Source organism: Hippocampus guttulatus, chromosome 14 (genome assembly GCF_054856545.1).
Source record: "Hippocampus guttulatus isolate MCC_2025c chromosome 14, RoL_Hgut_1.0, whole genome shotgun sequence".
NCBI classification, from domain to species: Eukaryota; Metazoa; Chordata; class Actinopteri; order Syngnathiformes; family Syngnathidae; genus Hippocampus; species Hippocampus guttulatus.
In genome coordinates, this window is record NC_141274.1 from 4,854,398 (window position 1) to 4,870,061 (window position 15,664).

The following is a 15,664-nucleotide window of genomic DNA, read 5'->3' on the forward strand; positions in this document are numbered from 1 at the left end:
CCACCTTGTAAATTTGACAGATTTCCACAAAATGTTGTCTACTGCTTGAATGTTATGACTACTCTCAAGCTATTTCATAATCATGAAGACAGGTTACCTTGTATAGTAATGGCGTGGCTTTGCCATGATCACACACCTAAATTGTTTCAACAAGAATAATTTAATCAATGGAGACATCACAGAGTAAATTCCACAGGAATACATCCGACTTGGGAGTCATGCGGGTTTCCGTTCAGCGGAGCTTCTGGCATAGAGTCATTTATTGATGCCCGTGTGACGCCGGTAACGCTTGGTGGGAATCCAGTCCAATCCATTCTGGGGATTTAAAAATGAAAAATGCGCCATTCCTTCATCTTGCATAGTGAAAAAAAAAAGCCAAGGGCGAGTCCCAACAACCGCATTTCTGCACCGGTTGGAGTTAACACGACCGCTTGTGGCATCTTTTTGAGTGGTTGGCGTAGTCAAAAGCCACCACCGCCAAACTGTCTGAGCAAAGAGCACGTCTGCGGGTAGACGTGCTCTTTGCGTGGCTCCACCTTCGATCTGGGCAAAAAGGGAGCCAACAGCAAGTCCAGCAAGCACAATGCCGCACCAAATTCATTCATACGGCCTCTTGCACCGGTGCTTGGAGAATCCCCCGAAGGCGGTGTTGTCCCATAGGGCCCAAAACGGCTTCCTGCAGTTCCCCAAATAGGCAACGACCCTACAGGGGGACCTTGTTCTTCGCGTGGGTCTACTTTAGGTCTAGAGAGAAAGGTAGCTGACAGAATGTCGCACTCACTTGCCGCTGTCTTGTAAGTTAAAAGGGATGGGGAGAGATTTGTCTGAAAATTATTCACACAAATACATCTGTGACGTACACATGTGGAAAGGCCCCTGCTTCCTCCATCCACTAGGAGGCAGTGTTGCTGTGTCAGTTAAAGACAAGTCACCTGTTTTTTGACATAAAAAATGGAAATGCTGCTATCTTATGTGTTTGTTTAACTCAAGTTGGGAAACAAAGTACAACCGTGAGTTGTTTCCCTCAAGGCTGCTTTGCCTGAGGACATTCTTCTTCTGCTTTGGCTGCCTGACAAGACGTCAGATGTTGCAATTTTTAAACGAAGAACAGGGGATGACTCGTTCCAGTTCAACGGAGGGAGCAACATTCCCTCCTTGCGGACGGAGGGACGGCCTTTTGGCCCTGTGAATGGCTGAAACCTTTGTGTGAATGAATGCGTTGAAACTGCGTGACATTGGCCTCAAAATTAAATGCTGACCCACAAATTCACATTTAACAATTCACAGGCAGAATTGAACTTAAAAAACCCATGTTCCACTGAGCGGCGAAGGTTTACGAGGTACAGGTTTACTTTGAAAATTTCGAAGGGCATTTTGAAAAATGCGAGGAAACAAGAAAAACATTGCGACTATTAAAACGGGCAAACGTGTTTATGGTCTTGAGTGAACCCTGACGAAAAATCAACACCTGCTACCCTCCTCACAAACGCACACACAACCCCCCCCCCAGAAAAAAAACCCCCTGAAAAATCATAAATATATTTTCGTGAATCATTTTCAGACAATCTCCCCCCCATAGAGAAGGTGGTGTGCAGGAACTGGGCTGCATCCAGCAGGGCTGAAAGCGACTCGTCATGCAGCCACCGCCACCCCATGAAACAGTTTCCGGACTTGGGGACGCCCCTCTTGGTAGACCTTCTCCTTGCATGGGTCCAAGGTCTGACAAAGTCACACTCGGCGCATTTGTATGGCCTCTGTGGGTAAATCTGAGACTTGCGTGGATCATAATTGTGCGCTTGGTAGAAACACAGTCCAGTCCAATTTGGGTCTTTAAACCAGGCAGACCAGCAATCCTTTTTCTTGCATAGATTTAAAAAAAAAAAAAAAAAAAAGCTGTACAACGTCCGTGCTAAGCTAAGCCGGCGAAGTCCATCAGCCGTACGTGTGGATGACGCAGTGTCGCTTGAGGTGGTGCATGAGGATGAAGGTCTTACCGCATTCGGCGCAGTTGTACGGCCGCTCGCCGCTGTGCGTGCGCTGGTGCACGCGCAGGCTGCTCTGCTGCGTGAAGCGCTTACCGCACTGCAGGCAGCCGTACGGCTTCTCGCCGGTGTGCGTGCGGTGGTGGATGCTGAGGTGCGACGAGCACTGGAAGCCTTTGCCGCACACGGCGCACCAGAAGGCGCGCTTGCGCCGGTGGCTCTGCTGGTGCAGCTTGAACTGGTGCAAGCGGGAGAAGGTCTTGCCACACTGCGCGCAGGCAAAGCCCCGCGAGAAAGGGCGGTGGGCAGGGTCCGGCTGGGCCAAAGACACTTGCGAGGCGGTCGCCGGAGGCCTGTCTGACTGTTCCCCGACTTGGGGACGCCTCTGCGGGTAGACCTGCTCTTTGCGTGGGTCCGACTGAGGTCTGGGTGCAAAGGTGGATGACGGCGGCTCTTTGGGGTACTCGCCGTCGTAAACACCGTTACAGGGCGGCTGCGGGGCGCCTCCCAACTTACGAGGCGGTTCGGGAAATGCATCGGAGTACTCGTCCACCACGCTAGAAAAGTCCGGGAAAGCAGAATCAATGTCGTCCCCGTTGATGATGGACGACCAAAGCTGGTTGTCCCGCTCATCCAGAGACACGTCGGCGAGTTGGTTCTGCTTGGCAGCGCCCAGCTGGCATTCGTCCCGGCTAAAGCCGCCCGACGCCGATTCCTCCTTCTCCGTCTTGACCAGCATGTTGAGCCCGCTTACCTCGGTGCTGTGCTCACGCGACGTGAACGAGTCGCCAAAGTCTGAACTAGTCTTCTGAAGGTCCTCCTCAAACCTCTCGGAAACGTTTGGGTACTGGAAAGATGAACTCGCTACTACAGAACAAAAAAAAAAATGTTAGCATTTAGCTTGCGTTTCAGATCCGAAGCGGGATTCCGTACTGACCGGAGCCAGCGGGATCGCCGATCCACAGAACCTCATCCGGACTCTCTTCCTTGATGGTGAAGGAAATGTTTGTGCCTTCCACCTCAGAACACTGAGCAACAAAAGAAGAGAAGATGGCCCATTCCAATGCCTTCGAAGCCTTAATTTAAAAACCTCAAACTTCCTTAAAGCCAGTACAGTTACCAGGTTTGAAATTCCTCCAAGGACAACATGAGTTAGCCAATAGGTGTGTTCAAAAATAGCTGACCCCTAGTTCATCCTACTTTGATAAGCCTGCTTCCAATATTTTCGGAATGTAAGGGAAATGTGAGCAATGTATGAAATGTATTAGCTGCTGCCATGTCATCATAGTAAGAATGTGAAACGGTTTTGCGCGACTCACTTTAATGTCTCCCGTTGGATGGGCAGTGTTTCCTTCATCACGTCCTCTGTCCGCCAAGTTTTCTGGAAACAAAGACAAATTATTGGACATATGTTCGGTCTCATCTTTTTTTCCATGTGAATGATGTCATCAGGAAACAGCAGGCTTGAGATGTCTGGAGAGTGAACCTTCCAACGTACTCAGTATTTGAGACCCTTGCACTGTCTTGAAACTCAACTCTACTTCATCCATCCATCCATTTTCCGAACCGCTTGATCCTCACTAGGGTCGCGGGGGGTGCTGGAGCCCATCCCAGCCGTCTCCGGGCAGTAGGCGGGGGACACCCTGAATCAGTTGCCAGCCAATCACAGGGCACACAGAGACGAACAACCATCCACGCCCACACTCACACCTAGGGACAATTTAGAGCGTCCAATCAGCCTGCCATGCCTTGTTTTTGGAATGTGGGAGGAAACCGGAGCACCCGGAGAAAACCCATGCAGGCCCGGGGAGAACAAGCTGGAATCGAACCCGGTACCTCCGCACTGTGAAGCCGACGTGCTAAACACTGGACTACCGGGCCGCCCTTCAACTCTACTTTGAAAACCTAATCCTTGCTCAACCCTAACCCTGTCTTGTAACCCAAGACACCAATTCTCATTTAAATCCCAACGCAGGCTTAACATCCTCATTTGAGTCCACCTGAATCTCTGATTTGTAACCCTAACCTACACTTGAATCATATTTGAAACCCTAAATAAGGCTCAAAACCCTTATTTGAAATCCTCATTTTGGCTTGAAACTCTAACCTATGTTTGAATCCCTAATTATTTTTACCCCTACTTAAATCCCTTGTTTAAACTATAACCCAGGCTCCATCCCCTAATTTAAATGCGTAACCTTGTTGGGAACCCCTACCCTGACTTGAAACCCTAACCGTGTCTTTGGTAGAGATGGGACGAACGACACTGGTACGTTAGCACAGTGCCGAGAGCTCAAGAGTGAAACTCCGTATTGGTGCGTGTATTGCTTTCAGAAAGAATAAGATAAGAAAACCTTTATTTGTCTCGCAATGGAGAAATTCCCGATTCACAGCAGCAAAGTTATGAAAGGAAGAAGTAGAACAACAAAATATAGGAGCTGCTGGAAAGGCAGCCACTCACGCGGTGCCATTTTGAAGTCAAAATAACAAAAATAACACAACGCATAGGACACAGACAGTCGTGCAATCTTCACCACTTTTCTGCATACACTTTGTTCTCTGAAGCAGTTATAGAACACCAATCCAGGAACTGAATCGTTTGAATGTGCTGCGCCAAAGTGTGTTCATAAGGACACAAACTGTATCAACATGTCGTGGGTTTGTTGGCTGGAGGTTTGCGAAATTATGGATCGTTCTAAGAAGTTTTCCCCAGTGTGGAATACTTTTGATCTTGGTAAATCTTTTTCTCCTTTGAGCATTGTTTACTGTTATATACTTTTTTTTTTTTACGGTGCCACATTGCACCCAGTTTATCAAGTGAATGACCTGTTATAGATATGATAGTTAAAGAGCCTTACAGTTGCTTTATTCATTTTATCTTATAATTGTGAGATCCTCCATAGTTGAAGTTCAACGCTGCCTGTCAGAAGAAAACACACCCAGAAACCAAGACCCTTTACAATATTGGAAATGGAACCAGAAAACATATCCACATCTCCATCAACTTTCATTTAAAACTCTCTGCTCACTATCGTTATCTGAACCATGTGAAAGAGTATTTTCTGAGGCTGGAGAGCTGGTGTCGAAGAGGAGAAATCGCCTTGGAGCAGAGACACTCCAAAAACTTGTGTTCAATAGAAATTCATAAACTAATCACTTTTATTTCACATGATTTAACCAAAAATTTCTACATAAGTTAAAAATCTGAATTGTAACTCAAATTTTCTATATTTAAGATACCAACTCAGTTTAGCATTTACACAAACAAGGAATTTCTTTACCTGCAATGATTTTATAACTACTGCAGGGGTCACTATTGGGTGACCAACACAGTGTCAATATAATGCTGACATAGTTTGTGAAGTGGGTCAATACACTCCTTGAGGTATCATCGTCCCATCACTAGTCTTTAGTAGTGTTTCCATGAAAACAAATTTCCCTCAAGGCGTGGTCGTCCTCGTTATGATGCTCCTTACCGAAGACTCGCTGCATCTGCGCGTTTTTATTCTCGACCGCCAGAAGCTTCCTCTTCAACATCTCGTTCTCGCTCTGCTTCCGCGAGATTTCCAGGTGCAGGAAGGCGCTATTGTCATCGACCAGCTTGCTGATTTCGGCCACCGCCGCCTTCACCAAAACCTCCAAGATGGACGACAGCTGCGTTTGAAAAGCGACGCAAGCCATGTTTCCTTGCACTCTACGAGCACACCAACATGGGGGGAATTAACAACAAAGGCGTGCTTTTACTAGCTAAACGACGGTTTAACGGCACGAGGATGTTGTGAGAAACGTTCCATCCCGACTCACAAACTCACTTCCGCGTGGGGGCGGGACCTACCGTAAATAACACACTAAACGCGCAAGACGATTTTAAAAGCGTACTGACGTGTTAAAGACGTAATGACGAATTTTACCCCACTTAATATTTGAAATGATCACAAAGTGTATTTAAAACCAAAGCTAGTTTTTGATGCTTGATGATATTAAGGAATAATTTCGAAGTATGAGTAGTTGCTAATGCTAATATCAGTTGATGAAGTGATTCTAATTCAAACTTTTTAAAATGAAAATACATAATGTAAAATGTGATTAAATGATCTATCAGTAGTTAAATTGAGCGGATGTCCAGAATAAACTTTAAATACGCTGTATTCATAGTTGCTGATGCTCACAGCAGTTTTGTTTGACTGTTCAACTTAATAAGGCAATGACACACTTGACAAATCCAATCCAATGTTGATTCTTTTTTGCACGATGAAAAAAAAGACCAATAAGCATACAGTTTAAGGTACAGTAATACATTGTGACATCAACAACAACAACAAAAAGTAATCTCAACTCCAGGTTGTGGTTCTCGTACGAAACGGCAGTCATCTGTAAGCAAGTTTTAGCATTAGCGTTCCCGAAGCCTTTTAATGGTAATTCAAGTGCATTTAGAAGAAAATTGGGGAAAAAACACTACTGTGGCTTTGAACTCTTCAGTGAAACATACATAAAACAACAATAACATATTTACATGTTTTAACACTGAGAAATGTGTTACAATCACATTTCATACCGCTCTTCAATTTGCTTCAAAACAAATAACACTGGCTCAATTACAGACAACTAAATGAAATGTAACCACTTCTCCAATACATTCCGTGTGAGTGACCACAGCGAGGCCACAAAGAACACGTTTTAATGTCAAACAGACAGCAGTGGCTCAAATCAAAAGCTCCTCAACTCTTTTTGTTAAATTGGGGATAAAAACTGCTCTGATTTAACTTAATTTCCATCCCAGGGTGCTGCAGAAGTTGACGTACTTTTTTGAACTGTGGATTATTCAGTATGTGGCTGTGTGTGATTCGTAATTGTTTTGATTTTTATTATGCAAGTTATGTACAGTATTGATGTTTCCTCAATAGTGTATAGTGGTTGTCGAAACATCTGTATTGTGATATTACAATTAGGAATGATATGGACTTTTTTATTTTGTGTTGTTCTATTTATTTCTACTGTGCAACGTGGTAGGTACCAAAAACTGACAACGCGCGCTTGTGAACGTCACAGCTTGTTTCCTGGGCTTCTGGGTTCAGGGAACTTTGACATTACTTTCGGTTGACAGCAGACACAAAGCCAAATGACAAAATGGACGGATTGAACTGCTTAATTCTGATTTCACAGACGCAGTATTAATCAGACTAGTTGGGGCACATACAAAATATTGCAAAAAAAATGTTTGACTTGAGTTCCCCTTTAAACAAAACAATCATGTATATGTGAGGTGCAGGTATTATATTTGTCCACTTTGAGTCACCATCCTCATGTACCACTGTAGCATCTGTGAGTTGGGAGTGCGCTTGGCTTTCAAAGGCCTAGTGAGTGACGTGGGTGTCAAGGAGTGTTGAGTGACAGGGTGTGAGTTGTGGCGATGTGCAGCTCATGTATGTACGTGATTGTTTGTTTTCTTCCCGGTTGGCGGTTTTCATCTCCGTAATCGAAACTAGATGAGCTCAGAGACACATCAGTTCGGAAATGTTATTTCGACTGGTGAAGTTTCATGTGGAGCTGCAATTTGTCGGCCTGGTCAAAGTCCTGACCACAGACATCACACTTGAACACCGCTTCGCTTTTGCACTGGTGCCTCTCGAAAAGAACAAAGGAGTCAAAACTCTGCCCGCACGACGAACAGATGTAACAGTTCTGAACCGAGTCAGAGGACGGCAGACCGAAGTCGAGGATGGTCCCGTCCTCAGACGCCGCCATTCCCACCTGCGAGTACGGATCCAGCATATCCATCTCGCCGTTGGCGGCGTAATCTCGCCACTCGGCGGTGTCTAAAAAGGCATCGCTCTGGCCCACCTCGCCATACGTGCGACCGATACGCAGATCGGCCAAAGCCAACGGTCCGAGCGAGGGATCAGTCGCCGGTTCCTGCGAGCAAGTGTCGGGCATCGGGCACATTATGGGATGCGGCCCCTGCGTTTCCTCGTTCTTGTCTGGAAGAATATAGAAATGAAACACAATTAGATGAACCATTTTTTCTTGTTTTGTGGATTATTTCTATTCTGCCAGGTGGTGTTTTTTAATCATGAATGACTGACAAGAGGAGTGAACTCAATCATATGTCACCAGTATTGTGTGTGTTGTGGAGTTTTATGTAAAAGGCCTACAGGAAATCAATTACAGTATATAGCACTTTACCAACAGCTGTAGCTGTAACAAAGCGCTATACAGAGCATTTAACATGAAATATCTTCTTTTAAGGACCCTTAACACTTAGAACAATACAAATGACATAGCTAGCTAGCTAGAAAGCTAGATAGCAAGCTCACTAGATAGATAGAAAGCTAGATAGCAAGCTAGCTAGATGGATAGATGGATAGATGCAGGCCTAATCAGGTTGTGGACTTTCTTTTGATTGTGGATTCTTTTAAGTCCTTTGTTGTTTATTTGTATTGTGCAACGTGGCTGGTTGGATTGGATACAACTTTATTGTCAAATCAAATGTGCTGTATGTTTGGTTCTCTTGACCCATACCGTTCCTATGCGTCTTCATATGGCACTTGAGGCTGGACTTCTGGTTGAAGCATCGTCCGCAGATGTGGCATCCGTAGGGCTTCTCGCCGGTGTGGATGCGCAAGTGTCGCTCCAGATGGCCGGCACGCACAAACATCTTACCGCAGTACGAGCAGAAGAAGCACTTCTTGGGCCGAGACCCTTGGTAAAAGGAGCCAGAGCCTTTTCGTGGGCGGCCGCAGAGCTCCCACGGCAGACCGCGGGGGCCGGCGGTGGCACAAGGGTACGGCAGCTGAGATGGCATTACGTTTTTGTTGTTTCCTCTGTAAGACTTTTCAGGGAATGCGAAGGTGCTGCAAGAGGCCTCGGCGTGAGGCGGGATAAGATGAGCTCCCGCCGGGACCGCCGTGCCGTTCTGCGGCGACCAATCATTTGCCCCGTCACGTAAAGTGGGCGACTTCTGATGGTCCGGCACTTCCCTTTCAGGTTGTGTCACACTCTCCTCCACGGGCTCTGATTTGACCGTTGCGGTATGGGCGGAATCCGGACAGTTGGCAGAAATATGACCGGCCGCCGACCTAACGTCGGCTTCTGCTGGATGATGGGTGTTGGTGCTTGGGTGCTTCGTTGGGGGGTGTTGGAGGTCAGCTGGTGCCGTCTGAAGACCTGCAAGGACAAGTCGTTCACTGGAAACTTAAAAGGGAACTCAAGGAAAAGGTTCCGTGACGTTACTCTAAACATGGAATACTGGTTAACATTGCACTGGTGGAATAAGAATAAAGCACTTTCAACGATGCATTTTCATCAGTTTCAGGGTGCTGCTATTTTGTCCTTTACTGCCCCCTGCTGTTGACTAGAACTGGCATCAAAGTGCCCTCGGGCTTGCATTGTGAACGTCACAGCTCTCCTATTATCTGGGTTTGGTCGCATGACGCTGACAATGTATGCCTAAAGGCACTTTGGCTTCAATTTCAGTTGATTGATGAAAATGGATGGATTAATCTGCTTGATTCTAAAAAAAACTTCTTTTTTTTTGCCATGAGTTACTTATTAATCCAGAACCCAAGCAATGCGGGATATTTCTGCGACCATTTAACACTTTCAAACAGCCACACAGAAGCCAGCAATCCAAAAAGTCTGACTTGTTCACTCATGGATCATTGTTTATGATCGAACTGATTGTTAGCAGATATTTGCTCTAGGAACAATTTTTTTTTCTTTTTCTTTTCCACATTAACGCATTACAACATATGACAAAGATATGACATTCTAAAAAAAAATAAAAGGTAAATCGTTTATCAAAATCGTATTCTACCAAATATAATCGACATCGGCCTCAAAAATATCGGACGGGCACTATCATTGTTCATCTATCTATGCCGGTGCCTTATAAGTGACAAGCAGAAGTGAAGGCGGGATGTTGCCGCAGAACTAAAATCAATGTGGCGCATGTGCGTGTCGGCCTCTGCTCGAGCTCTGATTCACACAACAACAGCGAGATGGGATCAAATTGGCTTGTGACTGACATCTCTGGTGGATCTTGGTGTGCTCTTTGAGGCTGCACTTCTGGTTGAAGCGTCGCCCGCAAACATCGCAGCGATACGGCTTTTCCCCCGTGTGGATCCTCTTGTGCCGCTCCAGGTTTCCGGAATGCTCGAAACATTTCCCGCAGAAGGGGCAAGTGAAGCCGCGCTTGAACATCAGGCGGTTGACCATCCGGCGCCGCATGTTGCTGTACAAGTGGCGGTGCGCCCCGCGACTGGCAGCTCCCGCCTGCCGGACGTCCGCCGGAACGTCGGTTAGATTTTCACGCGGTCTTTCCGTCGGTGGTCCGGGTTGATCGCATCCCTCCTGTTCTGTGGGTTCGCGCTTTACCATCACATCAAGGTTGGGAAAGTCGCTTTGGAGCTTTTCTGGGCTCTCAGCTTCAGCGACGCCTGTGGACGGACACGAAAAATTCCTTTTCATGCAGAAATCCTGAAAATTTAACAAAGCAAAGTAAAAAAGTGCACTTAAAGAATGAGATCTAAAAGCAACCAGACAGGGCATGTTTTGTAATGAAGTATTTTGGAAACTGAGCATACTGTGTCGATCTAGGAACCAGGTCTCCCGTCTGATTCACGTGTTGTATTTCTCCGTTACCATTTAAACGTTAATGTACGACTGTAACGCGTTACCCTCAACACCGTTGAAGACACAAAGCTGTTCTTTGACGTTTACCATAGTTTCACAAGACAAAATTGTGTTATGCTTACAAAAACTTGTATGTTGGCACGCCATTAACGCAGTGGGCTGCACTCCAACCGGGGTCCAAGGGTACCCACCTCGGGGGTGTCGCTGATGCTGTTGCGCTCCCCGCAGGCTATCCGCCGTGCGGTGGGCGGCTCTCAGCTCACCGTGCAGCACCTCCATGCTGCTCCTCAGCCGCCGAATCTCGTGTTCCCGTTGGGTCACCTCCAGGCGCAGCACCACCATTCCATCCTCCACCGCTTTGGTGATCTGCGCCGCGGCGGCGTTGCACAGGGCGGTAATGATGGAGCCGATCTGGCTGTGGAGAGCCGCGCCACTCGACATGATAACTGCGAGAGGGCCACGGAAACAATCGCCTCAACCACGGGGGGAGGTTTACACTTGGGGGGCTGGTTGAGTTACTTCGGCGTGGGCATCGTGCGCGCTGTTTTGCACTAGCTAACTAGCTAATTGGGTGTAAACACAAGTGCATTTTGGGTCGCAAATTGTGGTGAATGTAGTACCGTAAAGCAACCCCACACGACGTAAAACGTAAACCCTGTAAATATTATCGTCGGTCGGAAATCTTGCGGCGAGTAGTACCGTAAAGCAAATACAAAAGACGCAACTTGAGTTCGCGAGGAACAAATAAACAAAATATTTAATTTGTATTTATTTGTTATTTTAATGGATGTTTTAGGAATAAAACGGCGCTAAGTGCATTACACAGCAAAGTTTTTTGTTTTTCCAAAAAAAAGAGTTTTGGCAGTGCAAGTTATTGTTCATGATTATAAAAAGTAGAAATAATTTCATTTCCATTCAGTCTTTGACAGAAAATGAGGTGTATCGGTGCCTCTGTTGAAATGTACGTCTTTAGCCTTTCGATGAGCAGGAAATGAAACTTCTCTTACGTTGATCTTATCTACAATCTAGTGTTTTGCAATGATGAATTTCCTCTTGACGGCTGATAAGGGGTCAAAAAAATGTGCCGGTGAAGTCATGTTTGTATATCAGGTTCCAGTAATGGAGAAACTGCTGATAAAAAGTATTCAACTTGATGATGGGAGTTTACAGAGGTCAATATCACACCCAAAATACCGCAGGTCTCAATTCGATTGACAAGCCTTCCTATGAGGAAGCAGAGTCTGGAGACAAAAGTAATGAGATAAGTGTCTTCTCAAGTGTTCCATTGATGATGTAATTGCTGATAAAAACACAAAGGATTCATTCTGAAATGTTTGGGACGAAATTGTGTATGCACACACACACGCACACACACACACACACACATCCATGATCTGAAGCACTTTATCCACATGAGGGTCACGTGTTGTAGTTGATCCCATATGTCTTCGGGCACCAGATGGGTTACACCCTGAACTGGTTGCCACCCAATCGCAGGGCAAACAGAGACAAACAAACATCCGCGCGCACAATCACACCTAGGGGCAATTTAGAGTGTTCTTTTAACCTGCCACGCATGTTTTGGGAATGTGGGAGGAAACCGGAGCACCCAGAGAATACCCACACAAGCACGGGGAGAACATGCAAACTCCACACAGGAAAGTCGGGGCCTGGAATCAAACCCAGCAACTCTGCACTGTGATGTAGACATGCTAAGCAGTTTCTCATATATATAAGTATAGTATAGTATGCTGCAGTATTCATTTCAATTTTTTTTCATTTTCCTGTAAACTAGCCTGTGTGCCCTGGAATAAAAATTTTTTTCAATGAAACAAAATGGGTGCACATTTCCTTTTAGTGAGTGTTGCATGTTGTTGCGCATAATAATATTTTCAACATGCATTTCGTCATATAAGATGTCACCAAAAACCTGGAATGAGTCAACTCCCGGAATGTCATCTGTCAGGTATGTATCATTTCGTTCAAACTGCGTTCAGCATCGAAAAATGTTCCTTCATCTCTCCGCACAGCACACTGGTGACGTGCACAGCGAGACGTACCGCACAACAATGCATTGTTGTCGTTCAGATCAAGTTTTTCTTGTTGCCCAAAACTAAGTGCTGTATAAAGTTTCACATGCTGTACTCAACGCTGGAGTCCAACATGTTCATCTTTTATAATGTGGTGCAAGTTTGTGGTTTTGGATTTTGACACCAAGGCAGACATACTTTTGGTTGGTCAAGAAAATTGCCGTTGCTGTATACAAAAAACATATGTTAGGTTCCCTGAAGACTGAAAAGTATTTCATGTTTTAAAAAAACAAACAAACATGTTAGCTACCTTGAAGACGCAAAATTGTCTCTGATGTTTAAAAAGCACACATTCGACTCAAAACTTTAATGTCGACAGAAATGCTCTGTGTTTATTTTTAACGTTGAATAATCCAGGTGATGCATATAGATCAGGGGTGGGCAAACCTTTTGGCTCGGGGGCCGCATTGACTTTTAAAATTTGACAGAAGGGCCAGGTCAGCACGAGCTATGGTACATTTAAAAAAAAAAACTGCATTTGTTGACAGTCCATATCAAACATCAAAAGAACAAAAGCATGAAAGTACTGTATTAATATACTTTTTAAAAATGACAACAGTGTTGTTGATGACCTATTTTAGCCTGTGCATTGCTGCAGATGGGTTGTGATCAGACCAGTAGAAGTAGAGCGATACAGAGGTCCGAGGTGGTCGAAAAGACCCCCCCCCCCCCGTGTTCTGCAACTTCAAGTCAATGCGCCACCTGGCGGTGAAATGCCTGTCATTACAAGTCCAATTGAAATGAATGCAATCATTCACATCGAACCTTAATTGTGGACCAACCTTCGGCGGGCCGGATTAAAAAGACCAACGGGCCGGATTCGGCCCGCGGGCCGTAGTTTGCCCACCTCTGATATAGATGATAGATCAATTAAAATGTGTCAATGGTCTTTGATGGTTACACCAATGTGTACATTAAATCTACTGAATTGTCTTTTTTAGAATGTAGGTTAACTGAGCACTGAACTGTTCTTTGATGATTACACACGAAACACGCTAGATTCACTGAACTCTCAACACATCTTTGATGTTTAACATATAGGTTGAATGAAAATTGAACTGTCATTGATGTGAATGGAAAAGTATCTGAGGTCCATTAAATCAACTTCATTACCTTGTACGTTTACAAAAACTTGTTGGGTTCAACAATGACTACAAATGGTCTCGGACGTTTATAAAAACATGTACACTGGGTTCATTGGAAATGGAAAATTCTCTTTGATATCTCTTTGATGTCCATCCATTCCATCCATTTTCCGAACCGCTTGATCCTCACTAGGGTCGCGGGGGGTGCTGGAGCCTATCCCAGCCATCTCTGGGCAGTAGGCGGGGGACACCCTGAATCAGTTGCCAGCCAATCGCAGGGCACACAGAGACGAACAACCATCCACGCCCACACTCACACCTAGGGACAATTTAGAGCGTCCAATCAGCCCGACATGCATGTTTTTGGAATGTGGGAGGAAACCGGAGCACCCGGAGAAAACCCACGCAGGCCCGGGGAGAACATGCAAACTCCACACAGGGAGGCCGGAGCTGGAATCGAACCCGGTACCTCTGCACTGTGAAGCCGACGTGCTAACCACTGGACTACTGGGCCGCCCACCTCTTTGATGTCAATGTAATTTAAAGTTTGTTACTCGTGAAATATGTGTTGGAAGAGGGAGACATCTAAAAAAGGCAGTAGGGCAGCCCTCGAGGACCGGAGTTGCCTGTCCCTGCTTTAAATGGTTGTGTGTCTTTGATGATGACAAAAACATTGACAAATTTGGGTATGTTTAGGTTGTTTGAAGACAAAAAAAAAAAAAAATTGTATAGTGATGACAAAGCGCATGATTGGCAGAAGGCAAATTGTTTGAGGTGTATATGTGAGTGTGGATGCTTACGTATGTTTAAACCCGTTCTATGATTGGCAGGCTATTCGTCTGAGGCAGGAGTGTTCAACCCCAGTCTCGATGGCCCCTTTCCAGCTTGTTTTAGATGTCGCCCTCCTCCAACACACCCGATTGAAATGATCAGCTCATCGGCAAGCTCTGAGAAGCCCGATAAGAATCCTGATTATTTTGAATCAGGGTGTGTTGGAGTTGGGAGTCACCGGACTTGAGTGCCCCTGGTCCGCTGATCTTTTTTTTCTCGGTGACCTAACATTGAATTACTGACTCAAATGACTCCACTTGTACAGATGATGCAGTCATTTTTTTCCGTTTTCTGAAAACATGACGATAACAATCTTTTTGTTTTGCTTTTCTTCTTTTTTTATCCGATATTTTTGCTCATCCACTTCCTTTTCGGTTAACGTCAGAGGAATGCAAGATTGCTTGGTCACATGAGAGTTGGCATTGTTGATTTTTTTTTTTTTTTTTTTGCGTGAATCTCCCCACCCTGCGAGCAAGCTTTTAGCATGCTATGTCCTGATTGACAGCTGGTATTTCTCATTTGGCAACATCAGCCGCCTCGATGGCATAAATTACTCTCAACGTTGGTACAATGTAAAAAAAAAAAAAAAAAGTCAATGAAGTCGTGACAGTCTCGTCGCTTAGCTGCTAAAAGCAAGCCACACCTCGGTATGGAATTATTATCATAACGTCACTCAGGGTTGCCTCAATTTAAGATACCGAACATTGATGAAAAAAGATTTTGGGTTGGTGTTAAAATATGGAACATTTCAGACAAGTCTGGCTATTTTCAATTTTTTTTGTATTTATGTACAGTAAACTAATCTCCATTGCGGGTTTTGGGTTCAGGGTCCCGCTGTTTCCCAGGGAGGGGACGCTTAAAAGTATTTCGTTGTGCTGCCGTTTATTTTGGGTGTAATTCCACTGTCGGCTACTAGACAGTGGTACACTAGTTTGTTTAACATTGTGTACAAGTGAAAGAATGAAGAGTGGAAATATCGCTATTTCCAGCTCGGCCTAGTTTTTCTTGAACATGGTTGAATGTTAAATCCTCTTCAATCCTGATT

General features: G+C 45.2%; 2 protein-coding genes across 4 annotated transcripts; both read right to left on the reverse strand.

Annotated features, from left to right (window-relative positions):
- Positions 1-141: 141 nt before the first annotated feature.
- On the reverse strand, positions 142-5,795 carry LOC147194576 (uncharacterized). The gene is made up of 4 exons (XM_086129621.1): positions 5,459-5,795; positions 3,302-3,363; positions 2,920-3,010; positions 142-2,849 (listed from the first exon to the last, which is right to left on the reverse strand). The coding sequence occupies exons 1-4, from the start codon at positions 5,661-5,663 to the stop codon at positions 1,933-1,935; spliced, it is 1,275 nt and encodes a 424-aa protein (XP_085985747.1). The 5' UTR covers positions 5,664-5,795; the 3' UTR covers positions 142-1,932.
- Positions 5,796-6,203: 408 nt separating this feature from the next.
- Positions 6,204-11,422, reverse strand: LOC147194577 (uncharacterized). Of its 3 annotated transcripts, none has more exons than XM_086129618.1 (4): positions 10,736-11,422; positions 10,007-10,417; positions 8,502-9,146; positions 6,204-7,960 (listed from the first exon to the last, which is right to left on the reverse strand). In XM_086129618.1, exons 1-4 carry the CDS (start codon positions 11,052-11,054, stop codon positions 7,500-7,502), a joined length of 1,836 nt encoding a protein of 611 aa, XP_085985744.1. In that variant the 5' UTR covers positions 11,055-11,422; the 3' UTR covers positions 6,204-7,499. The 3 variants fall into 3 exon arrangements, with proteins under 3 accessions (XP_085985744.1, XP_085985745.1, XP_085985746.1); XM_086129619.1 differs by having other exon boundaries at positions 10,805-11,420; XM_086129620.1 differs by having other exon boundaries at positions 10,007-10,457; positions 10,805-10,906.
- Positions 11,423-15,664: the final 4,242 nt, after the last annotated feature.